Below are 26856 nucleotides of genomic sequence, written 5' to 3' on the forward strand. Positions count from 1 at the left end.
ATGTACATGCATTTCCCAAATGCATATTAACTTAAAAAGTCATTGTGGTCATTGTATACTTTTTCCCTTCTAGGCTGGAATCTCCCACTTCATGGCTTGTTTTCCAAACGAATTTTAGCAACCGAATTTCCTTATTATTTGATCAGATATAACACAGCATAAAGGTATAAAGCCAATCAATACGGCAATAAAAAACCCAACAATATCGAAGTTTTTCTACTTTGTGTGATATTTATATATTATATAAACAAGAGGCACGGGGACTACATCGCTCACCTGAGCGTGAACAGTAGCCATTACTGATCTGATTAGCTTTTAATTAGCCCGTCTCTAGAGTATCAAATATACAAATATCTTGACAACTTTGTAAAGGATATTTTGTTTAAAAAGGTTATCAAAATTTTCTCCAAATATTCTTAAGTTAAACAGTTATATACTTTTGGGTTTTTTTTCATTTTCTGAGAAAGAGATTTAAAAAAGAAATATGTAAAACATTGTGGTCCAAATCTACCCGCGAGGGTCATGATATACTAGTAACCAAAATAAAAATCTACATTACCTGAGATTGATTCCGCACAAGTTCCAGCCTTTCAGACAAACTTGTTTTTGAGAATAAGATTTCAAAAGATTTTTCTCCATTTATTCCTTTGTAATGATTATAAATTAGAATTGACAAAACACAGCATTAGCTTATTGATTCATGTAAACTATAATAAATTTATTAAAATATATATATATACATGTATATATATTACACTTATATTTTAAATATCACTCCCTCTGCAGATTTCAAATGAATTGCCTGTAAATCAGCACTGTCTCCCATTCTGTATGAAGACATTCCAAGTAGAGAACTACCGGCGGCCAGAACAACTTGTGCACTCGACACACCCAACGGAGGACCACTGCAGTCCACCACCGAATCTCGGGACCCAACGTTTAAGACCACCAGGTATTTTGGGTGTCCAGACTCACTCCTCACGTACGAGATAATATTATCGTTAACGGTGGAAAAAATAATATTCTTGTTCGTAAACGATGGAAGTTGTCTTAGCTTTGCAAGACTTTCATAAATGTTTAACGTAGACGTTTCTTTTGACAGTTGCTCCTACAATATAAAATTTCATTCATTTAAATGTATACAAAATAAGCCGTAGTTTGTAATAATATCAACTATGATTAAACAGTTTGTAGTTTGGCGCTCGATGTTTTGTATATATAGGGTGGGTCAGTACTTTCCATAATTATCTTCTGAATCTATTTTCAAACCTCGACATTTAGAACTGGATAATTCAAATTGACATGCAACCACGGTGTTCCATTAGAAAACCCTGCATTAGTGTAGGAATCCCACTGCATAGGCGATCGGCCCGGGTCTCGAGAGTACTTGAGGTAATCCTCCTGCACACACAAAATATATCAACATATCATATAACATATCAACAATTCATTCAAAATTGATAATGAAACCAATCAATTTAGATTTTGGGGGGTTTTTTTGGTGAGAGAGAGAGAGAGAGAGAGAGAGAGAGAGAGAGAGAGAGAGAGAGAGAGAGAGAGAGAGAGTAATTTAATAAGAATAAATATACGTTAAAGGGCTTTGTTAAAAAACACTGACACACTCCAAAGATATCTACAAACCGCCTGTGTTATTTACATGTAAACAATGTACCTTGTAGTTGAGGCCGGCCGGGTCCCGACTCTCGCTGTACGTGTAGAAGGTGTCCTTCATCCCGATCTCCTCCCCATAGTACGTGGTCGGTGTCCCTGGCACGGTCAACAGCAGAATGTTCAGCACGTTCACAAACGAGTCCCCCATTCTGGACGCTATTCTAGAGACATCATGACTACCAAGCTAACGAAAATATCGCAAAAGAGTCTCTTCAATGAATATCTATATATAAAATTGTTTCTAGACTTTCTAGAAAAGAAAAACGATCAATCGATATATATCAATTTTTGGTCTTTCAGACAAGAAGAGATGAGCTTGATAGGTATGCGTATACTGTAATACATAATTCATCAAGGTCAAACCTTCATATAACTATATGGCACTACATATACCTAGTGTGAACACTCTACTCATTTGTAATATAACGTAAAAAAATTTTACATGACATAATTTGTCATGTACGAACGGGTTATTATGATATTTTTCAACAATTTAGATTTCTGGAAATCTAGTAAAAGACGATGTTAAATTCCAAAGCAATGACCATTGTATGGACATTTGTTTTTGGTTTTTACCACAAAGTTGGGCCACCATTCCTCCTTCAGTCCATCCAGGGAGGTCTCTATGATTTGTTTGATACACCGAGCTTTACACGATGGGTTTAGTTTTTGAACAAAAGCAAAGTTGAATGGTATCGAGTCTACCTCATAGTAAGCATCCCTCATTTCGTTTGTGATTCCGTAGGACTCGGCTATCAATATTCTGAAATATATATCGAAAAATAGTCTAATCCTTTATTCAGATACCTAAGAGGGATACTGCTATCATATTTGAGCGTTATATTACATGTATGCGATTACTTTTCTTGCCCTTTCCCATGCGAATATTTGTCTAAAAAATGTTTCCATTCTCTCATCACGGGATATACGCCAGGGAGGTTTCTGGTCAAGTTCTCAAAATAGAATTTTTGTTGTATTTATATATGCAATATCTTGATAGTATGATACTTTTTTAACCAACAGCTTTCAAGTTATCATTCATATTTATTGAGCTCATATCGAACTACAGCAACTGACTTTAAAGGTTGATCATTTACCAAAACGCCGTTTTCATTCCTGTGGACATCTTCGAATTCGAACAGTTTTCTGATGGCATCACCTCGGAAACCGTCCACGCCTTTTTCTAACCAGAAACGCAAGACGTTCTACGTGTAAAATGATGAATCAAATATTTTTATTTTACCTGGAAAATCCCATGCACAGGAAATATCTGAATTCGTCAAATTTCAACTTGATTTGAGAATAAGTGCTGGTAATCATTCTGCAACATTGATTGGGTACCAAATCATTTTTGTCGAACTTTTCAACATGCATCTAAATTTCAATACAGTACATTTGCTGTCAATAGTTTTTATAATCGTGTTTGTGATTCTTTTATCTTATCATTAAAAGAGGAAAATCCCTTTTGAATAAAGTTCATCTTCAAAAATAGTCATCAATGTAGTTAGTACGTAGACCATACATATATATTTTGCAATGGCCTCTTGATAAACCCGAACGTTATATAGTAAGTTTTCAAAATCTTACCATAAATGGCTTTAAAGAACCTTGGTATTCATGCTTCAAAGACGGAACCCTACCTTCAATTCTTGCTTGACGTCCGGGTTGCTAGCGTTTAGGTCCGGCTGAGAGTCGAGGTAGGCGTGGTAGTAGAACTGTTTACGATTGTCGTCATAGGTCCACGCCGACCCGCGGAAAGCGCTCTTCTGCAGTGTACAAATGGGTGAAGAAGAAGAAGTACATTGTAGATGAAGAAGAGCTTGTTGGGTGGAGGAAAGGGAAAGATATGTATATCTAATTCATTGAATTTGCTAAATGTATATGTAGCAATTGTATAAACATTTAATAGATCTGAGAAACATATACTCATTGTTTATCTATATGGACTTTTGTAGAAAAAAAACTTACAAACATTTGCAATAATAATTTTTTTTTATATAGTTTTGGAAATTTGTTCCTTTAAAAATAGTAATTTGATGAGTAATCAAGACAATTTTCTTTATGGGCAGGTCTTACCCAATCATTTGGCGGCATTTTGAAGTTGGTATCTGGACACGTGGAACAATTGACGCCGTCGTCCCAAATGTAATAGTCCCGGTATTTGCCGATGCTGTGTCGACTGTTGTTGAACCACGAACTCTCGTTGCTGGTGTGGTTCGGAACGAAGTCAACCAGTACACGTAGACCTTAACCGAACCACCCAGAAATTTTAAATGTTTAGTATTTGAACCTCTTTTCAGGCAGTGACTTTCGAACAACATTGCGGTGAAAATGTCACGTGCATGACCATTAAGCTTAAATGATTTTTTTTAGCAAAGAAGATAGGTGAATAAGGCGTGTAAACTGCCTATAGGAGGATAGATAAGATATTATTAAAGTAAAATATGAATAGGTTGATTTAAACTCGGGCGTATGTGTGTCAAAACCTCCAAATAGTGTCATTTTTAGAACTTCAATGCCTTTTCTTTTATAGAGTGGGTCTGGGCTCCATATTTTTGTCATAGTCTATATCAGGTTTATCGCAAATCTTACATGAAAGTATCCGCTACGACCGATGTAGCATTGCGTTGAGTGATGACACTTTCTAATCGGTGCGTATTTCAATTGTGATTTGAAATAAAGATTCTGATTGGTGCATCAGTACTATCTTCAAATAATTGTAACTATCTTCAATTAATTGTACCTATCTTCAAATCATTTGAAGATAGGTACAAGTGAATTAAAGATTTGAATATATGTTAATTTGGCGTTCCATATGTCTTCACTATTTTATTTACAATAAATATGTACTGAAATCTTTGAAACATCGTCAACAGCTCCGCAAAATGAAGAAGTGTGGTTTGTTTATATACATTGAAAACTGTAAAATGGCGACTCGATCTGCACGTGAATTATACAATCCGAGGTCGATTAGCGTGTCAGCGTCAACATCAGAAGTAAATATTGTGTGATGAATATCGAAGAACATATAATAAAATGAATGTTTATACAGACTAAGTGAGTTACAAAATAACGTTGATCACAGATCAGTCCAAAATTGAACACGTTTACATGCCGTAAAATTCAATTTTTTGGTATGTTTGAAAACACATGCACACTTGTAGTTCTAAGTGTGTCATATTAATCAGCCAAAGTTCAACAAAATGCAATATAGGCTATGTAATATTTATTGTCAGTATCTGTTGTGAATTCTTTGGAATAAGCTACAACCAAATAAATATAGCCTCATCTTAAATTGATGCGTTTAACAGCTAAAAGGATTTGAATTTTTCGATGAAGTATGTACATGTATATATTTAAAAATGAATTGGGGATTGAACCTGTTTTAACAGCGTGTTTTCGACAATTGTTTACACAAAAAAAGAAGATGCGATTATTGTGAGAACTCTAAGTCAATTATTGCAGAAACGACACAAATACCACGTCAGCAGGTATGGGTGGGCGGGTACTAAAACGGCCAATGAAAATGCTTGTTTATATAACTGCAACTCGCAATCCCGATAGTGTCGTCACTCAACTCATCAGTTTATCACTCGCAGCGAATACACCCGTGTAAGATTTGCGATAAAGGAAATCAAACCGATTTCAATCAACAAAAACGTGGAGAGATGAACCACGTTACTTTAAAAATGTCATTTTGTATCCCAAAAACTGAACGTTTTTTGAGAAATACTACAAGTCCGTAAAATCGTGGTTGAAGTTGTATTTAGCATTTAACAATAAAGTTTGTTGTGACTTAAATGGCTAAGTGGTTAGCGCACCAGACATTAGGTAATATTAGAGAGCTAGGGGTTTTAGGTTGTGGGTTCGACACCACCAAAACTTTGGAATTCATTATTTTTCTTATCGTTTTTTAAAATATTCAAAACTGAATATAGTTAGAAATTGTGCTTTTGTAAACTTGTAATATGACATCATCTAGTATATTTAGTTGGAAAAAAATTAATTTGATATTGTTTTTACGACAAAACCAAATGGGCATTTGCGCTATCTCGTTCCCTCATCTTTTTTATGAAAGCCTTTTTTTTGCAAAACAAATATCCATTAGTTTTGGTTTATGCAATACAAATTTAATTACCTCTTTTCTTGGCCTCTTTCATTAGAACATCAAAGTCGTCCATTGTGCCAAACAGTGGGTCCACTTGAGTATAGTTCTGAACGTCGTACCCAAAGTCCCTCATTGGAGACTTATAGAAAGGACTTAGCCATAGGGTCCCTACCCCTAGCTCCTGCAGATAATCGAGACGCTTGGTCACAACTAAATAATGAATGGAAATGGTCAAGCATATACGGGCAATTATTGTGATTTAGGTCCCAGCTCTGCACTGGTGTATTTTTTAGTATAAGCAAAATCTTAATTGCATTTTTCTGTTTTTCTTTTTCAAAAAAAATTATCAACTGAAATTTGAAAATGTTACAGAACATATGAAGGGATTTTCTTGATAGGTTTTGAGTATTTCGTTTATTTAATCCAGCACAATACACTTGTGTACATGTCACATTTTGAGATGCACAATTATATAGCATAACTTTGCATGTTTTTAGTATACTGCGTATTAATTTAATTTTAATGTATACATGTATGCATAATTAGACTACCTGTGCGATATTATGGGAATTTGATTTTCATTGACAGCTTTGTTCAAGCTTTTAAAACTGTTCATATTAATCAATGGTGAAGTAAGAATCCATTCCCTCATTTATTTCCAAATATTTTGGTACATGTATGTGACTTAAAATCAATTGCAAACGGCAAAAATCGATCGTTCATTATACTAATATGACAGGTATATGCAATCATTGAAAACCCCTGTTTGGATATGACTTTAGCAGGTGTACCTTTCAGGTCACCTGTTCCGTCTCCGTTAGAGTCCTGGAATGACCGAGGATATATCTGGTAAATAATGGTCGTTTTCCACCACTCCAGCCGAGGCGGGGATGGTACTCTCTGACGTAGGTCCTTGTCCGTGAGAGTGACCACACACACAGCGACGATGCCTGCCACTACGGCCACCAATATAACGAACAGACACATACCTTTCTCACAGAATTTCTGTTTCCGCGGGGTCGACATTTCTGCTGGATTCGAGATTTGAAGTCGACGACGCCTAAGAACGTTTTGGGACATTCCTGTGTAGTGTTAGTAAAGTGTTAGATAGCTATCATGCAGGTATGTTTTCACTTTAAGGAATGCCCGCCCAGTTCTGTACACCAGCATATCAAATTGTGCATTAACTCATACATATACATGATGCCTTGATGGATCATGTTTAATCATGACCAAAGGATAACAGTCTGTCTTCTTTTCTAAACCTACTTCCACTTTCGTTTTCGCGTTTCCTACTGGCGGATGCTGGAGAAGTCGTATCATGGAGAAGTCGCACTCTGGAAAAATCATAACTATGCAATTGGGAGAACTTAATTATCTTCAAGTAATCCTACATGCAGATGCATTTGTTCTACCAGTATTAAATTAACAATAAGTTTCATTTAAATGTCATTATCATATATCAGATACGGGTGCTCCAAAAGCCATATCATGATGATTTATTTCGAGAAAAAATGGATGTTATATGCAGTTAAGTTGTGTTTTAGGTGTTTAGTAATAATTGGAATAATTCTACAATATCAATAGGTTTTGAGTGTTTTTAAATGTAGTATGTTACAGTTATGAACACCATGTTTTATATATAAAAATGCAGAATTTTTATATATACAAATTTTTTCGATTAACACCGGGCCCTTTCTACGATAATTTGTGGTACTTTTTATAAACATTATTTTAGGCTTTGTTTCCTGTATGCAATATTTCAGAAATATTTTTCTTTCTTTCAATTTGCATTGATATGTAATTTTATAATTATCCAAAAGCAATGATTTGATTATTATTTATGAAAAAAATATAACTGTCGAGTTACTTGAAATACTACAGTAAATATATGTAATAATCTTTATAAAATGATACCAGTTAACCTCGTTTAATTTGCAAATATGATTTTATTAATGATTTAATTTATGTGCAGTATGGACAAATTACGCAGTAATAAAAACACTTAGTAATAGTAAAAATTGAAAGGGATGTGTAAGATTCAACATTGCTATGAATTAAATATAACTTTTAGATATTTAAATGAATTCGCGTATTATGTGATAACTGTACCCATTATATTGGTATATATGAAATAAAACTTCTTGCCAATTTAATATTGCTTGATAACGTCGAAAATATACTAAAAGTTTTCTATCTGAGTTCAATTTTTCAAAAGAACCCGTACCCTATTACATGGCTACGGGTTTTTTTTAATACGACCTTTGTTACGCTGGTGAAAACAGTTCTTCGATCCAATGACAACTTCTCGGGCCTTTCCGGCAGACCTTGTATGTATTGCAGGTGTCACTACAGTATTAAAGTTTACTATATATCCCTACCATAAATGCGCATCTTTAGATACAAGTTATAAATTCAAAACAAACTTCTGCAAAAATCCTTTTGATATTTTTTAAAACAACACTTCTTCTCCAATTTAGTATCAGAAACAAAAACAAGACACGAAAGTTTTTTACGTCGAAGTTACACGTGTGCTTGAAAAGCACAAGACCATAAGCCAAGAAATTATCACCCTCTTCCCATAAAAAACAACCCACATCACAAAAATGACCTAGCTCGCATTATTACAAAACGGGAATAGTCAGACATCTTACATATTTTTTTTTCATCCATTAAAAGGTAGCCCCTGTCGCAGGCGGAAACGGCCCAAATTCGAAGAAGAATTCGGAATGGTTGGCATAAAGCGTACATGACAACATCCTTTTAATAAAACTTGTTAAAAACACGATACTTTTTAAGTCTGATGAGATGTGAGCTAGACTTCATCAAATTCAGTGATATACCCTGAAATATACCTCAGAAGAGACCGTCTAGTTGATGCTTAAATGAAAAGAAGCGACTCCATTTTGATAATCTAACATCATGTAATATTAATACATTAGGGGTCTTTGCATGGTTTATTGTAAAATAAGGCTGGAAATATTGTTCAAATACCAAAGTTTATATTTTGAAGAATACGTAGCATTCCCTGCAAGGCAGATCTGTAATGCGGTTAGTATTATATTACTTTTGTCATAACTTTTTGGCTTTTTATTTTGCAATAATATTGGTATCGTAATTTGCCAATTTTTTTTTAGTGTTTATTATTTTATTTTTCATTTTTTGTTTTGGAAGTTGTCAAGTGTAAAAACAAAGAAATGATGAAAATTAGCAAGTAATTTAAACAAATATATATTAATCATCATTTGATCGTTGTTATTGGCGACAATCTTATTTTACTTAATTTTCTTCACAAGAAGCATGCACTCTGTAGCTCTGCTAAACAGTTGCGAAATCTGTTTTAAACTAACAAGCAATATCATTACAAAATTACTACAAATGATCTCGATTTCCAGAAATTGCTAAAAAATTTAAAAAATCAAGCATTTTTTCAACATGCTTTAAGGCAGATTGTTATACTGTAAATTGAAAATTTTGACGTCAAATGGATAAATCACTCTATACTTCGAAAATAAAGATACACTTACATTTATTGCGAAATGCTTTTATTATGATTTTTTAAAAAGTCATCAGCATTTTGTTTTCATGTATCACGAAGCATGCATTAATCATTAAAAAAATTATGCATTCTATAACTGAGACATATCCAAATTCTACATCATTTCTGAATTATAAATAATTGCATTTTTCTCAATAACGAACAATATGATTCTTTACATGTATTTTCATATCAATCGATATATTTTTAACACTTTCTTCCAGGCTTAGCGCTTTTCAGTACTTTGATTATACATAGTATCTAAATGAAAATTATTTACATATCTACAGGTGCAACCAAAACAAACTTTTAATTATGATTTTGTTTATGCAACAATAAAGATACAATGCATATTGAAACAATGTGTCCTAAAGGAAGTAATTTCTATCAACTAACAAATAGGCAGAACTTTATATCTAATGCACGTATTCCGAGTGTTTTAAAAATTTTCAATGTTTGTCCTCTGAATTTGTTTTATATAAAAAGAATATGTCATTTAAAAAACGGTATCATTTTTTCGAAGATTTCTCATGCTTGTATGTGATTAATATATAACATTTTAATAGAAGAATATTTGGGACTTCCAAGAAAAACAAAACATTTGGATTTATTATTTTAGAACGTCTTGAATATACTCTTTTTAAAAGTTGCTATATATTTTGATATACATGTTATATGATTATTGTACAAGAAAAGTCATTATGCCGTCATGATTCACAACAGAAAGTCGATAAAAATATCGGACGCACTGAACAGATTTTTTATTAACCGTCAACCGGATCCTGATTTTCAATCGACTTTAGACTTTGCTTTCGTCTTTTGGTCACACGGTACCGTTTGAGTCGAATGTGATTCGAATGATAAATTAGATGGAAAATCTTATGGAAAATTGTAATGAATGACCGCATCTTTATGCATGATATACCAAGAGTTTCGCGGTTATCTATACACCCCTGCGAATGTTTTGCATTTGAATTTTAGACCACGTGGTTTTATTTGACCCTTTCAGTTTCGCATGCAGTAAAAATCTTGCTTCGTGTTTATAGTCTATTTTATAGAATCTAGGCACTTGTAATCAAATATGGAATCTAGACGTTTATTGATTTTAAACTTTATCTTCATTAACTGGTGGATAAAATGAGTTCTAGAAATAAATGTGATGATAGAGAAATAGGGTTTCTTTCTGCTGCTGCAATAACTAACATGTTTATCAGCGATCCCCGCTAAGGATTAATTTTCGATCCGCGCCTGACCTAGTAATAGCATCAATAGTGAAACAGATTTCACTATTTTAAGCAGAATGTTCTTTGAAAATGGCTCGATATACGAAGTTTTTATACAAAACAAATGCCCATTCTTTTTTTTTTTTAAAACATGGTATTGCACACCAGAAGCATCAAACATGGCTATGATTTTATTAAGCAACCTAATGTTTATAGATTCAACCTTGTGTAGAGTGGTTGAACACGAACGAAAACGTTGTTCTGAATATCATCGTTTAATTTAAATAACTGTTAGATGATGAAATAAGACATACAATTTCACAGATTTTCGTGTTTTAACATAATCAAAGTAGGATATGATATGAAAAACGACCAGTACTTAACGTATTTTGAGAATATTATTCGAACATTTATACTTCCGCTCGAAATTTCAACGAACTGAACAAATCTCTGAGAATAACTTTTATACAAGCTCCTCTGGATTTATTGCATAATTAGCAAAGATAAAGAAAACATTTTGAACACATTCGCAGGAGTGTATAGTTTGGTGACAATCTCGCGTTTATTTGCGAATGGTTTTTTTTTCATATTGTGGAAGATATGCGTATAATCGCGACAGTTTTGCGTTAATTCGAAAAATTTCATTTTTAAAGAGGCTGGATGGTCATTGCTGCAATAATGTAGCCCTCTCCCGATTTTTTTTTTTTTTGGAGAGGGCTACAACTCTATAGGATCTCCGTAAAAAATGCCACAGACATAAATATCACATATAGTCCATATATCGGTTATTTTCGTGTATGTCAACAACGCAAGTTGAATTTGTCCGCCATGTTTACTGACCTTGACCGGTTTTATTTTGGGACGACCAATGAAAATTTAGGAGCGGATCTTGAACTGAATGTAGGAATTCCCCTATTTTATACATAATTAACGCGGTAAATATGAATTTTCCATCATAAGCCATTACCTTAAATGATGTTTTAGTGATAGAACGAGGTAAGATCGATTATTTACACTGACATTCACGTTATCAAGCCCATCAAAACTCCAAGCGTAAATCCCATAAAATCACGCGAGAACTGTCATGGCTGCTGAAAAAGACGACTAATAAACATGCTGATGTGTTTTATCTGGTTTTGATTTATATACGGTTAGTTTGTTCAATCTGAATTAAAAAGTCATTTTATCCAAAGGAAGTCTAATATAAAATCGGTCTTTTCAGACCGAAGTCAGCCGCATTAAAAAATTAATTTTGCACCATTACGGAGATCCTATGGTAGCCCTCTCCAGTAAACATCAGATATAGAAAAATCGGAGAGGGCTACATTATTGCAGCTAACAGTTATGTAAATGTAATTGAGGAGACTAAATTGTACTAACCCTCCATTATTTAACAATAATTACACAACTGTTTTAACAAATTGGATATGTGATAACAAATTGATAATTTGTTATAACAAATTAGTAATCTGTTATAACAAATTAGTAATCTGTTTTAACAAATTAGTAATCTGTTATAACAAATTACTAATCTGCTATAACAAATTACCAATCTGTTTTAACAAATTGATAATCTGTTATAAAAAATTGATAATCAATAAAAAAAATACTTATACGATTCCGTAATAATGGTCTCGACCGTTGAGCCCTCTTAACCCTCAAAATTGGGCTAAACGCGCTTTTGTTTTTTCAACAATATTTGGCAACCGTAGGTTATAAATTGGCACGCTAAATTCACAAAAATGAGCTAAACATAGTTTTACAGTTAATGATTTATCTTAGTTTTAAAATAGGATTTACTTTACGAATCGTTAACTATTGTTTTCATCTGTAAAATCATACTTAACGGTAGTAAAATGCAGTTTACGAGTGCTTTTTTTATTTTTTCTGTATGTAGACTAAGTCTGCAGTGATAAGAATTTTTTAAAATCAGTTTCACAAATCGTGAAACGATATACTTATCAGATAACCTATGTTTTGCAATTACAAATCGTTGTTTTCATAGTTTATACAGATCAAACATAGATGATCGCGTTAAATATGCGTGTAGTTTATGGATGCAAGGTATAGATAAACGTCGTTATCACTGAATATAGTTTCTGTCCATAATCACAATTTACCTGTAGTTTATCGACTGTAAAACTATAATTGTATCCAGTTCTTGTATGTGAATTTGGCGTGTCATACGTGTCTGATTTTATATATAATAAAATGCATTACATAGTGTTAAATTATTATGACTTTATACTTCAGTGATAAAAATAAACGCTGTACATACTGCATATGTTTGATTTAGGCTATATAGGCGTCGGAACCGGGGGGGGGGTACTTTTTTTCAAAGTTAGAAATAACCATACTCCATTATTATTTTAAAAAATTTAGCTTGTCAAGGTTTCTGACCTTATAAGTAAGTCTACCCCCCCCCCCCCCCCTTTCAATTTGCCTCGGGTGTCTGCAACCGAGATAACAAGAGTTATCTTTCATAACTTAGTCACATGGTCAATCATGTGGTAGTGGACATGGTGGACGGGTGAAATGGTGAAATGATGATCTATGACTTGGTTGACATGACATGAAAACACAATGAAACAAAAAATTAATGAAAAAACGAGTTTGTTGAAATCTCATCCTCCGGCTGCAGATGATGACTACTCCGATTACAGGTAAGCATTTCGCGGTCAACACCTCACTTTGGTAAACTTATATGTACATGTACAGTGTATGTTGCGACATTGTCAAAAAAAAAATTGAATTTATAAAAACTCTTCATTGCACTTTTCCTTTAGATAATGTTTCTTTTTAAGAAATGCAGATTTATTAAGCATCTATTAACGGGGTCATTTGCATGGATTCTAGCTGAGGTTAATTTCCCAGTTTCATTATACTCTGACTCTTAAAATCTTAGAATCGTCAGAAGCTTCTCCCCCTAGACCACAGGGGTATCTTATCCACTCTGCTCTCTATCTCATATCTTTGCTAGCCAAGGGTTTACCAGGAGCAGAGTAGGTCGTTAACAATTGGCTAGCGAACATGTCTATGACATATAAATAAATAATACATTATTTATATATATATATGTCATAGAGAGCGGAGAGGATAGGAAACCCCTGTGCTCCTACGTGGACTCGAGGCTTGAGACAATGATGAACCTCATGCCAGCAAATTTCCACCCCCCCCCCCCCCCCCCATTTGAACAGTTTCTGGATCTGTGCCTGATGTACACAGCTATATGTCCTGTTTACATTTATTTGCAAGTATTCATACTTGTAAGTCATGCTTCTTATAAGCCTCTGCCTAAATTATGAAACCTTATTAAACAAAAAGAATTGGAATAGTAGAAACTGATTGAATAATCTATCTGATACTCCTTTAATAGTCCTTTATGCCCCAAAAGAAATAGACAGAGGTACATGCAAATAATGTAACATTATAGTGCCCACTGCCCTTATTTTGTTTTTAATTCTGTATGAATATTTTCTCTGTCTTAATTTCCCAGTGTATTTGTCTGATTCTGGTGACATAATATTTGATTGTATTGTGCATTTGGTATTTACATATTGTCATATTAAAAAATAATATTAGCATTGCTACCCATACCAGCCTGGAGTCATTTCCAGCTTTAAGTAATTGGACATAACTAGCAGCGGTTGTCCCATAGTTCTAATTTTTCTTTTCCCCTACATGCTTTGGTTGTTTACATTGCAACCATTTTGCATATTTATGGAATTACCGATAGTGATGTAATTCTATTTTTATAATGAAGTACCTTTTGGTGGAGAAATTTGATTTACTTGTTTATGTCAATTATAAAATACTTGTCAGTTATTATTTTTGTACTTGATAATTAACTTTAAATTACTTTACTTATTTACTTAAGGAATGAATTTAATATTTATTTGTTTTATACAATATAAAATGGTTTGGGACAGTTTACACTTTATAAACCATGAAGCGGTTTATAAAAAAGCGTAAACTGTTTCAAACTATTTTATATCGTATAAAACTAATAAATATTGAATTCATTGCTTATAATTTAATTTTTTTACTCTTCAATGTAGATAAAAACGGTCATTTGACCTTTAAATTGACGTAAAATTGTACAAAATTCAAATGTTACGTCAGGCGTATTGATATGTTTTTGACGTTATTCTTTCTATGATGTAGGCAACATTCTTTATACGATATAAAATAATTTTTTAGCCAATCAGAAAGCGCATTTCAACCAGAATTAAATTATAGTACTGTATATTTTTTTGTTAATTGATACAAAATCAGGATTTTTTACGAGAAGGGCATTATCTATGATTTGATAATCCTTATAACAGGATAAGATTAATGTTTCTTATTGGTTGTGATTTATTGTCTTCTTTGGCACTGTATAAATACCTGGACTCTGAGAGACAGGTGCTCTGTCCTTTTTCGTTGTATGCGGGGAAGTACAGAGAAGATTTTGGGTAGAATTTCAGGTGTGTACTGTTGCAGTATCTATTAAGTGACTGAAGTACATTTATTGTAATAGGGTTTAATTAATTATTATCATAATTAGTTATAGTAATAGTTGAATTCATAATTACTGGTGCAGTACTAATTATTTCGATTTCTGAAAGTTACGGAATATTTTTGCTGTGTGCTAATAGTAATAACTAGTAGCCAAGATATTTCCTTGTAGATATTTTATCAGAAGCCTACAAGTTTTATTTTGGTTGAGATATTTTAAATGTAATGTATATTTACTGGATATAAGTACCAGTTTATTTCGTGTCCATAATTGTACCAATTTTGCCATCGTCCGAAGGGTTGAAAACCATAGGATTTTCTTTTGAAGTTATGGTTGTTTAAATTATAAAACTTTGCATCGTTTTGCTCTCATCACAAGGCAATTAGCAAGTGTTGTAAGGGTTACAATATGCAAATTTTAAACAGTACCATTTCATATTATAAAACTGTATCATTAATGGTTGAATTCCATCCTTTAATGCAGTAAAATTTATATCATTAAAGGTCAATGATATGCTTACATATCATGTGTTTTTCTCCTATAATATCATAAGTGGATGTAAATTTTGACATTTAGTTTGATATTATTTTGGAAGTGTAGTATTAGTGGATGGCTATATAGGTAGTTCATTAATGATAGAATTATGATTTCATTTGTGGGCAGAATTCTGAATACTAATGTAACATTATATCATTAGTGGTTACTGTAAATATCATTAGAGGTTTCTATTATAATATAGTACTGTAATATAATTATATTATAATATAAAGTGTGCACTTAGTGTCCTTGGATGAATTAAGGTTTACCTGAATGTAAAATGAAATAAGAATTAAATAATTGGGAAGAAACATTTGATTTCTTAAAATTTTGTCAGGAAAAAATAATAATTATAGTTTTTGTCAGTCATTAAAATTAATTTCTACTGTAAATTACATGTATCATATTCTTTAATCCAAAAGGAATAACTCTGCAATATGCATCCTCATTTATATCACCTTCCTAGATTCAGACAGTCAAATAATTGTTTTCTTTTCAGAAGTTGCAACAAAGATACATACATTTTGTTCAATATAATACAAAAGTTTTTTTATTCACAGTTATTAATGTTTCTCCATATAATTAAAGGTCAAAATGTCAATTAACTGTCATTGTAATAAATCAATATTGAAACAATTTTGTGAAATATGTTAATTCTTTATGTTAAAAAATAATGGCATTTATTTTATAATTTGTTTCCGTTAATTTCTATGGATTTTTTTAAGGATAGTTAAACATGTTACCAACACAATTAAGTCAAAATCTTGGACTTCTCCCATGAATAAAAAAATAGAAATTTTGTTGTTGAAAAACTTAAATTATTTATGCATGTTTCTTTAAAGATATTTAAAACCTTATCTTGCAGACCTGGATTTTGTATAGATTGACAAAATAATTACTTTTACTGATTTTACTGTTACTTTTACATATTATACTGCCAAACCCCGCATATAGATAAATAAATGAAATCAATTATTACATCATAAGTCAAGACGTCATACCTGAAATAAAGAGTACCGGTAGCTAATGTGATGTCACATTGAAAATCTTAGTTATCTCCCTTAATTTCATATTCCATATGTATTACAGTTAGTCATCTCTCTCTGCATTAAACATTCCTTATGAAGCCCCATCCCCCTTTTTTCCCTTCCTAAGACTCAATCTCAGATTGGCAAGAGATACAGATATTATTTTGTTGAACAACATTAATAAACATTGATTTACATTATTGGATTATCAGTGATATTTGATATTTGAGTATAAACTGACATGTTAAAATTCTTTTTTAAACCTGCCAGAGTGCCAAGACATTGTCGACGCAGTCAAACTCGCATGGGAGGTAATGTACCAGTAGTATAAAAGTACATGAGCATACTTAATAGACCAATACGTGCACATGCAGTTATCTTGTGCTTGTTGTTGTTTGCTGAATTTTATCAGTGAGTGTTGTCAACCAGTAGAAATTAAGCCTGTCACATGATTAAATGGCCCCTTATCTACCTGCATTCTAGAGAATGCGTAAATGAACTTTGTCTCACAATAGGGATCTGAGTGCATTGCTAGTTCTAGGTAATGTACGAGTGACTGAACCGACACATATTTGTGGATGGATTGATGAACAATATTATGGAAGTTTATATGACTGTATATTCACCACTCTCCAAAGAGAGGAAAAAAATTGTTTAACTTCTACTTGATTTTTCTGTATTTGGTAAAATTTTGTTATTGCTGATTTTGCTCTGTACGTTTGTTTGTTAATGCCATAATAGAAGACTGAGATCTGTTAAATTTTTTTATGGTTATCATGGATAATAATGGGATCTCTGTTATATCTGTCAAATATTTTGCTCAAAATGGGCAGATTGAAGGAATTGAAGATCTTAAAGATAAATGGTAAGTAAACGTATGGAATTCATGTAAAAAAAAAAAACAACATAAAAATTGTAATGAAGGTTTGAAATAGTGGTGTTTATAAATTAATTTTTGTTAATATAAAAGAAATACATAGCTGGATTGTTTGCATCTTTTCTATCCAAGGGTGACGATCTACAGTGTTTCTCTAGGGTGAAGATCCTTAGTGTTTCTCTATTCAGAATAGAAAAGTATGTGTCCTCAGGCTGGATCGTTACTCTTGGTTAGCAAAGGTGAATTTTTTGTGCATAAATAAATATCGATTTATTTTTTTTACCTAATAGGCCCTGATATGCTTATGTGGAATTACTTAAAATGTGCTTCCATATGTTGAATTTGCTTACTAAACTGTTTATTTCTACACTTCAATGGTTAGGGCATTTTATAGTGGCTTTGTATTCTTTTTGTTTTAAATAGATTTAAATTTGATAATGTTTAATAATTTTTCATGATACTTTTTGGGAGTTTAATTCAATGACTTTAATCAACTCTCCTATGCAGTTACACTTGCAAATTTGTAATGAAACAGAGTTTGGACCTAATAACAAATCACTGCTGACAAGACTTAGTACTTGAAATTAATTAAAAAATTCGATGTAATGTATTTAGAAGCATTGTTTTTCAAGGAGACTTATTTTTAAATACTTTGAAAATTATCAGATTTTACCGGTAATTGGTATGAACAATTTAAACATTTTTTGTTGTCATATGTAACAGTATCTACGCCAGAGTTCAATATCTTGAATTCAATTTTCTAGAAATATTTTTATTGCTGATACATAATGCATTGTAGAGTTGGATGGCGTTAATTCTATCTTTAAATATTACACAACATGATTCTAATGAGGTTTTTCCTCTATAGCTTGGAATATTAGAAAAAAAATGTACGTAATTATTCAAATGCTGTTAAAAAACTATGGTATACAAGGTTATTTTTGCCCAGTGTAATTTTCCACTTCTACACTTGCAAACAGTTTTGCCCCGTCATGATTTGCCCAGACACAGTTGTGTTTAAAGAAAGATAATATGAGACATCAAAATTTGTACAGTCTTAAATTCGCCCGCTGCCAAGGAGGGTGAATGGGGCGAAAATAAAACGGAGGCAAATATTTCCCTGTATACAGTATTTGCCATTACATTGCAAAATTACAAATCGTTGTCCAATGATTTTAAAATAAACAATAATCAATCAAATCAACTCTCGTCAGTACTTCAGTACTTTGATTTTGTTACTATATTTTCAGCACATCTAATGGCAGTGTGTTCATTGAGAACCCCCTTGTTCGGCGGAGTCGATGGAGGTCAATACGAGTCATGTACCTCACCATGTTTCTCAGCAGTGTGTCATTTTCCATTTGCATGTCCTCAATATGGCCATATCTAAAACTGGTAAGAAATATAAAAACTTATGAGTGCATGGTCAAAGTTAATTCAGCTTGATTTATGCCTGCATGGTTTAGGACCTGCATTTCATCACTATACATATGCATGTAGAGAGATAAACTTGTCTAGATTTATATACCGGTATATAAGAATATAAAATCATGCAAACATGTGAAATCTTTAATAACATGAGAGTCTTGATTATTTCACCAGCTTGAATCCAGTGCATCCACTGATCTCTTGGGCTGGGTGGTTGCTTCTTATAGCATAGGGCAGCTGATTGCCTCCCCTTTCTTTGGGATGATGGCTAACCGCATGAGGAAAAGCAGGGAGCCACTTGTTATTTCCCTGATCATTAACATCTTGGCTAACATCTTGTATGCTTATCTGGAGGACATCAAGACCCACAGAGTTGTGTTCCTGATTGCAGCCAGGGCATTGATTGGGTTTGGAGCAGGTATGTTGTTCATACATGTATTACTATTTTGTGTGTTCAGTATGTACTCGCCTGTAAGTCGGTTGTCATTTTCTAGCTTTAATTTGAAGATTTTGCTGTTGTCTCATTTATAAGTCGGGTCACTTTTTCAGGACAACTGATGTACAGATACTCTCAATATAATAACTACATTTTATCATACTGAATAACAAAAATTGTCCTTCTTTAACCCCATGATTGCTTCTAGACTTTGTTTCTATCATGGCTCTTATTTGTGATTAATGACTTTTGACTTTAAATGCATGTCAGTATTTTATAAAACACCCATTACAAGTTGGAAATAGGTTCAAAACAACCAGGTATTTAAAGTGCTTTAGAAAATTAGAGGATAGAGATTTATTTCCTTACTGAATGATTAGGTTGGTAACTAGCACATTAAAGTGGTGTGTTCAGGTTTGTGTTGTTTTTGGTGACATGATACCTACATGTGTATAGCTATTATCACCTCAGGTTGAAAAATTGACTGCTTGAATGGCAATCAAATGAACTTGGTTTTCTTTTAATAAACACAGTTTCATTACATTTATCTGTTTATCTTTTATTTTTTCAAAAAAGTATTACTTATTTCTCTCTTGTGTAAAATTTTATTACTACCAGTATATGTCTCACCTATAAGTCGGACCTCCACTTTTCACTCAATTTTCTAATCCCAAAAAATCTGACTTACAGGCTAGTACCGTATATATTACGATATTTTAATGTACTGTGTGTCATTTGATTGATTTCATCACTTTGAGACAAAACTAATGTACTAAAGTACAGATGAACAAAGGAATAACCTAGCTTACATTAATTTAGATCTGCTTTAAATCAAAACCATTTTAATAACCCTAAGTTCACTATTGTAACATTTGTTATCCAAAGAGTGTACATATGTCAGCAAAAGGGATACACTCCATGGCTTTTATATTACAGAAGGTACATTGAAATAGTTTGAATTTCATTGATCAAGGTTCATTGATTTATCATTGGGTTGGTTGCTGAAGGTTAATATTTGCATGCATGTTCAAAAACACTGCAGGTTATTGAATTTCTGTTTGCCTAAATTTTTTATAATCTTTACCTGTCTTTGATAAGATAACAAACAGCACATTGTGGTTGTAATTTTTCAGCTAGTAGATTAGATAAATCAATGTACATGTATTGTTAATCAGATCAAATATTTCTAGTGCAGAATGCAGATCATAAATTGTACAAACATTTTTTTAAAAATGTTTGAATTAACTGTATACTGTAAATAATCTAATTGAATGTATTCTTGTAGATTATATCTTGAAAAAAAAAACACTGGAAATTACATGTTATTAACTTTGACCCAATCCATATTTAAAGATTCAATAATTTAATGGGGCATGGTCACGTTTTTGGTCAAAAATCATTTTTTCGATTTTAATGATTACAATGCTTCAGTAAGGCATTTTCAATAGGCAACCAAAATTTGAGTCTCATTTGATGAGATATAAGTGAGTTACAGAGCTTACAATTCTTCGCTTTGTAAACAAAGCGTTTGTTCACATTTCGAATGTGGAAGTGAAAATTCCAGATTTAGACCTAAAATAAATGTGTTAATCATTAGGAACTGTTTATTTATGATTAAAATGAATAATAAGATAGACAAACCAGCTTTAAAAAGTTTTTTACAGGTATATTGAACACATGTAAACAAAAACAGGGCAAGAGCCTTGTTTACATGACGAAGAATTGTGAGCCCTGTATCTCGCTTAAAACTCAACGATGGCTACCCAAATTTCATTTGATCATTAGAAATGTATTCTTAAAGCATTACAAATGATAAAAACAGAAAAACAAAATTTGACCAAAATCGTGACCATGCCCCTTTAAGCACTGATGTAGATTCTAGTTAAATAATGTATTAATGTCTTGCAGGAAATGTTGCTGTAGTGAGGTCCTACCTGTCAGGTGCCACCAAGCTGAAGGAGAGGACCTCCGCCATGGCCAATCTCAGCGCTTTCCAGGCCATTGGATTTATTGTAGGACCAGGTAAGAAGTTGGCCTTGTATTACCAAATACTGTGGAATCATTAGAATTAATCATTAGAAATTACATCCCAATGAATAAGCAAAAAACTTATCCTCAAAGAAAATTGGCCCCCACGAATTTAAATGATTCACAGTACCTCAGACAACAAGTACTTTCGAGCAGGGCTACTTTATGTCTTCATGTTGATTCTTAATTGCAATACATATTTAGCTATTCTTGCAATACATATTTAGCTCAACTCTTTCTAGGCTGTAGACATCAAATTGTCTTTAAATAGAGCTAGCATTAAGAGATATAAGACAATATTTACAAGATATTCTTGGATACACTGTACTAAATGATATGTACATCTTTTCAATTCGATACACTACCAAATTATGTCTTTGACCTTGTGCATGTGTATGAATCAAAGTAAAGAGTTATTAAGACTTTAAGAATTTGAAAATACTTTTAACACAATTTTTAATTTACCTGCAGGAATTCAGACAGCCATGGTTCCAATAGGTTATCCAGGACCAGTCCACATGTCTGGGCTGCGGATCAATCTGTACACTGCGCCGGCATTCCTCAGTGCTCTAGTGGGCATCCTCAATCTCCTTTTGTTGTTTTTGGTGTTCAAGGAGCACAGGGTTCTGGATGAAGAGTACAGTCATAGTATTCAGGACCCAGGTCTGTCAACAATCAGTAAAATATATCATGTGTCTACTGTAAATTCCTTATTTTATGCGAGTACTTAAATTTCACGATTCTGCTGTTTGTATCAAATTGCGGAATATAAAACCGCAATCACCAATTTTTTTGTTAAGATTATTTCTTATAGTTAAAGAGTGTCTGGAAAATAAAAGCTAGGTTTAAAAATCTGCGAGGGTTGCTTCTCGCGATTTTACGAGGAAATTAATTCCTTGCGTTTAATTAAGAATCTACAGTATCTAAGGTTTAATTGTTCCATGATGATTCTCATTCAGCTATTTTTTAAAAATGCTTTTGTTTAAAATACCTCTGCAGTTGTTGGTTGGTCCGTGTATAGCTTGGTAGATATTTGTCTGATCAATGTGTTAAGATCTCTCTTTGCTAGACTGACATCAAACTTGGTTTAAAGCACCCCCATAAAGAAATTAAGACGATCCTATAGGTTTTGAGGTCACAAATAAAGGTAAAGGGTCAAATTTTTGTTGACATTGACCAGTTGATATTTTTGCTGAACATACATCAAACTTGTTACTTAGGTACTCCCTATAGAGTTAAAAACAACTTTTGATTTGAGCTCAAAATGTCAAAGGCCAATGGTTAAATTTCCCTGGAAATAAAAATTTGATCCTTTGCATTCTGCTTCATAGGGAAGAATCCTTTCTTGCTGTTTTAATATGCACCCCTGAAACGTACCAAACTAACTTCCGTATGAGCAAAGTGAACCATTTTAACAGCAAGAATTTGAAATGAACTGAATATATGAATTAAGGTCAAGATCCTAAATGATTCCAGACTGTCTTTTTGATGCTAGAATCATTAATGACGTCATAATTGATTTGATGAATTTTTTCCCGTATTTTATGGCTTTAAAGGAATTATGTAGAAAATAAAACAATATTTTGACATTCTATATTTAATCATGGGAAAAGTGATTCCGGTACCTATATTCTATTTGACATCATTTGAAAGAGGAGGTCAAGAGCTTGTTTAATGCCGTTTTTGGAGAGACTGTAGGCATTGTAGATATATTTCATTTATAGTCAAAAATGGACAAAACTCTGATATTTGTTACTTTTATCCTTCATATTTCATAGAAAATGATTGTTTAAAACATGATTTTTCATTGTGTTTACCAAAAAATTATGCCCCGGTACACCCTATGACACAAAGATATTGTTATCAAAAATCATTAAAAGAGTTTATATCTTGAATTTCATAAACCTGTAGGCACCTTTCATTTACTAGATCTTGACCTTAAATGTAAGTAAATTGGTTGTCAATCTGATATACATGTACATGTATCTTGATGCAATTTCAATTACCATACAAATGTCATTTCCATTTTTGTAGGTAGAGAAGAAATCCCAGACTACAAACCCGATAAGATTGCTGTTGCTTCCTCAAACATCATCTTTTTTGTGGTTTTGTTCATCTTTGCTGTCTTTGAAACGTAAGCTGAATCCTTTTCTTCCTAAGATTATATAGGTACAAAATGATTTAAAAGACCTGTATTTGTATGATGCATGCAGATTGGGTCCTGTTGATAATTCATAGAGAAGTTTACATTTTGCAAGTTTCCAAAGACAATGCATGACATCCAAGCACTTTTCATTTTTGAAATGTCTGTAATGTCATAGTATTTTGATATAGTCAATAATCATGTATTCTTTACTGTTATTATTCTAGCATTGGAACTCCTTTAACCATGGACATGTATGCCTGGACTCGTGCTCATGCCACCCTCTATAATGGCATCATATTGGCTGTTGGCGGGGTGGTAGCCATATTGGTGTTCATAGTCATCAAGATACTCTCCAAATGGTACAAATGAAACTCTTATTTCTGCAAACACTATTAACTTGCTAGTATTGGTTTGACTCTCAAAGTATTCATGAAAGGATTAACTTACAATTGACTTTATTTTCTAGGGTCAATGAGCGTTTGTTATTAATTGGTGGTCTCATTTGCTGCTTTTTGGGATTTTTTGTGTATCTTCCTTGGGGTAATGATTACCCCTCCTCCCAAATGGCCAGTAAGCAAATTTTAATTTAAGCCAACATTGCTTTGCAAATCCTACAATTTGTAAATTGATTTCTTATGATATGTAATATGATGTGTAATATATGATGTAAGAATTTTTTTTATTGATTTATACATTGTACATTGATTTAGACATTGGGCCAGAGCACCAACTTCCAAAGAATGGTTCCTGGTTTACCGTTATCCCATCTGATAAGACGATTCCTCCCCATTACAACCAGTCTACTACTGCTGCCCCCGGGAACAGTTCAGGGAGTGGTTCAGAGGCCACTGGGTGTCCTGATGCCTACCAGTGGTGCTCGTACACCCCTATTGTGACACTATCTCAGTTTCTTTGTGGCACAGCTCTCATTTGTATAGGATACCCAACAGGAAATGTTATGTCTTATGCCTTATTCTCCAAAATTCTTGGACCCAAGCCACAGGTATGTGGAGAGAAAGAATGAGTGAGAGTGAGAACAGCTAATAGGTAAATGTGACTTTTAATACCCATTTGCAAAAAAAGTTCGGGTGGTATATAGGAATTATCTTGTTTGTCTGTCCATCTGTCTGTCTGTGCAATCGTGTCAAATTCATATCTTTCTTATGGAGATCATTGGAAGTTGTTACTTTACTTAAAAATTGCTTATGACCTTAGAGAATGTCATAATTTTGACTCAAGGTCATTTGAACAAGTTCAAAGTCATTGGAAAGAAAAAGTGCAAAATTTCTGTTTGGTCTATTGTGAATGTTTCTTATGGAGAATCATTGAAAGTTCTTACTTTACACAAAGATTGCATATAACCTGTAGGTGTGTTATGATTTTGACCCAAGGTCATTTGAGCAAATTCAGGGTCATTAGAAAAAGAAAATTTATTTGTGTTCGAACTATACCTTTCTTATTGAGAAACGTTGGACGTTCCTACTTACAATAAGATTGCTTATGATGTGAGGGTGTGTCATGAACCTGAAATAGGTTCAGTTCTGCAAGTTCAAGGTCATTGTTTAAAAAAAATGCATGATTATTGTCTAGGCAGCAAAATAATTAAAATTAAAATTTTACACAAAGATTGCTAGAGGCCTGAAAATATGTTCTGATCATGAGCTTTGGTCATTTTTGCAAGTTCAAAGTCATTATTATATAAATAGTGCCTATTTGGGAGGGTAACTGTTGAAATTGACACCCCGAGACAACCATTGTCAACTGATGCGAAGTGGAGGTTGACAGTGGTTTTCAAGGGGTGTCGATTTCAACAGTTACCCTCCCAAACAGGCACTATATATTTTATTATTCTGAATGTCTTAATCATAAAGAAAATTTTACTGCTTTTGTGTAGAAATGAAGTGAATTCTACGGCGAACCATACGCGCATTATTTACGCGCATGTAACAATTCGTTGTGTTACCCGTTGCCAAGTGTGTTGCTAACGCTGAGGGTAAAAGAACGGATAACCAACTGCATCTAAACCAATCAAATTTCAGTATTTAAAATGAAAGTATAATAAAAGAAAATGGTACATCCATTACCTTCCAATGGAGAAATACCGGTACTTGCATTATTATACATGTATTTTCTTAGTGGGGGTATCATTTGTGATCTTGCTCACAGTAGCTCTAGTTTAAATCTGAACTTAAATGAGTGTTTTTGCTCTTAATTATATCACATGTAATGATTTGATGACAAATATATTGAATTCAAATTTATTTAATTCATTTCCTTGATTTTTAATAAATGAAGACTTTTTCAGGGTACGATGATGGGGATCCTCACAGCCTCGGGAAGTCTTGCTCGCACAGTAGGACCAATTTTCGTCAGCCTGATTTACCACGCTTTTGGCCCCAGAGTGACATTTGTGTCCATGTGTGGGATGACACTGATTACTGTGATCTTTGTTGGATTTGTGTACAAACGTCTTGTGCAGTTCAAATTCGAGAAGGGAGTGGAACCCCCAGATCAACGTTAAGAGAGAACTGCATGTAAACATACAGAGCTCAGGGGCATGTTTCCTATTACATTTATCATCCTTCATCAGTCTCAGTCCACTGATTTAAATTAACATTGATACATATTCATTGATACTCATTTACTGACTCCAATTATAGCTTTCATTCCAATTAACATATCAAAAGATGCACTCATGCTGAAAATTTGATAGATTAATGCCAGTGCATTTATATATGCACTGTACAAACATGTAGATCTTTTTGTGCTTGAGAAATGCTCAGTTTTTCTTGTAAAGTAGTTTATATACAGGGTGCCAAAGAAATATTGTTGAAGCTTATAACTTGATGTTGGTATGTTTTTAAAAAAAAAAAATGAAATCAATGTAACAAATTTTTATTTAAGTTATATAGAATGAATGTAGCTTTCTACTTTGACTTGTGATATGTTTAATTTGTAAAATACTCAGAAACTCTGTTTTTAAATGTTAAATATTCCACATACTTGTTCCTGAAGTGTAATGATCGATGTAAATCCAGCAATCAAATTAATGTTGTTTTGTTCTCAGCTGTCTAACTTTCAGAGTATTACTGTCATCATAAATATGTATCAGTTCCTTGTACATCACAAACTAATTGAATTCGAAGGAAATTTTAATCTATTTTTTTGCATTTTATAAAGTTATACTGGTAGTTATTTATTAAGCTTATTAATTTGTGTAGTTGTGGAAAATATATGAAAGAACAAGGTTTGTTAACTGCTGATTGTTAACTGCGATCTTCCTACATGAATTCGTGATATATACCTCTAAGCCAAAGTTATTTTGATGACTGTATAAA

At 32.9% G+C, this 26856-nt stretch overlaps 2 protein-coding genes across 4 annotated transcripts; one reads left to right on the forward strand and one right to left on the reverse strand.

Moving 5' to 3' along the window:
* Positions 1–626: 626 nt before the first annotated feature.
* On the reverse strand, positions 627–7071 carry LOC105332167 (alpha-glucosidase). The gene is made up of 10 exons (XM_011434628.4): positions 6571–7071; positions 5810–5989; positions 3748–3917; positions 3312–3437; positions 2769–2876; positions 2533–2624; positions 2248–2434; positions 1673–1855; positions 1270–1401; positions 627–1108 (listed from the first exon to the last, which is right to left on the reverse strand). Exons 1-10 carry the CDS (start codon positions 6857–6859, stop codon positions 758–760), a joined length of 1818 nt encoding a protein of 605 aa, XP_011432930.3. The 5' UTR covers positions 6860–7071; the 3' UTR covers positions 627–757.
* A 5958-nt stretch (positions 7072–13029) lies between these two features.
* Positions 13030–26489, forward strand: LOC105332166 (major facilitator superfamily domain-containing protein 8). Of its 3 annotated transcripts, XM_034446153.2 has the most exons (11): positions 16923–17468; positions 17613–17719; positions 18731–18875; positions 19083–19326; positions 21253–21366; positions 21844–22035; positions 23407–23506; positions 23743–23877; positions 23985–24088; positions 24229–24521; positions 25824–26489. In XM_034446153.2, the coding sequence occupies exons 3-11, from the start codon at positions 18801–18803 to the stop codon at positions 26037–26039; spliced, it is 1473 nt and encodes a 490-aa protein (XP_034302044.2). In that variant the 5' UTR covers positions 16923–17468; positions 17613–17719; positions 18731–18800; the 3' UTR covers positions 26040–26489. The 3 variants fall into 3 exon arrangements, with proteins under 3 accessions (XP_034302043.2, XP_034302042.2, XP_034302044.2); XM_034446152.2 differs by lacking the exons at positions 16923–17468; positions 17613–17719 and adding an exon at positions 13030–13203; XM_034446151.2 differs by lacking the exon at positions 17613–17719 and having other exon boundaries at positions 16920–17468.
* Positions 26490–26856: the final 367 nt, after the last annotated feature.

Source organism: Magallana gigas, chromosome 2 (assembly GCF_963853765.1).
Source record: "Magallana gigas chromosome 2, xbMagGiga1.1, whole genome shotgun sequence".
Lineage (NCBI taxonomy): Eukaryota > Metazoa > Mollusca > Bivalvia > Ostreida > Ostreidae > Magallana > Magallana gigas.

Coding starts and splice junctions, on each gene's coding strand:
- LOC105332167 (XM_011434628.4), bottom strand. CDS start 6,859: ATGTCCCAAAACGTTCTTAGGCGTCGTCGACTTCAAATCTCGAATCCA. Junction 5,990..6,570: donor CGGAACAGGTGACCTGAAAG/GTACACCTGCTA, acceptor TTCATTATTTAG/TTGTGACCAAGCGTCTCGAT. Junction 3,438..3,747: donor AAATGCCGCCAAATGATTGG/GTAAGACCTGCC, acceptor TGTACACTGCAG/AAGAGCGCTTTCCGCGGGTC.
- LOC105332166 (XM_034446151.2), top strand. CDS start 17,371: ATGGTTATCATGGATAATAATGGGATCTCTGTTATATCTGTCAAATAT. Junction 17,469..18,730: donor GAAGATCTTAAAGATAAATG/GTAAGTAAACGT, acceptor CTATATTTTCAG/CACATCTAATGGCAGTGTGT. Junction 19,327..21,252: donor ATTGATTGGGTTTGGAGCAG/GTATGTTGTTCA, acceptor AATGTCTTGCAG/GAAATGTTGCTGTAGTGAGG.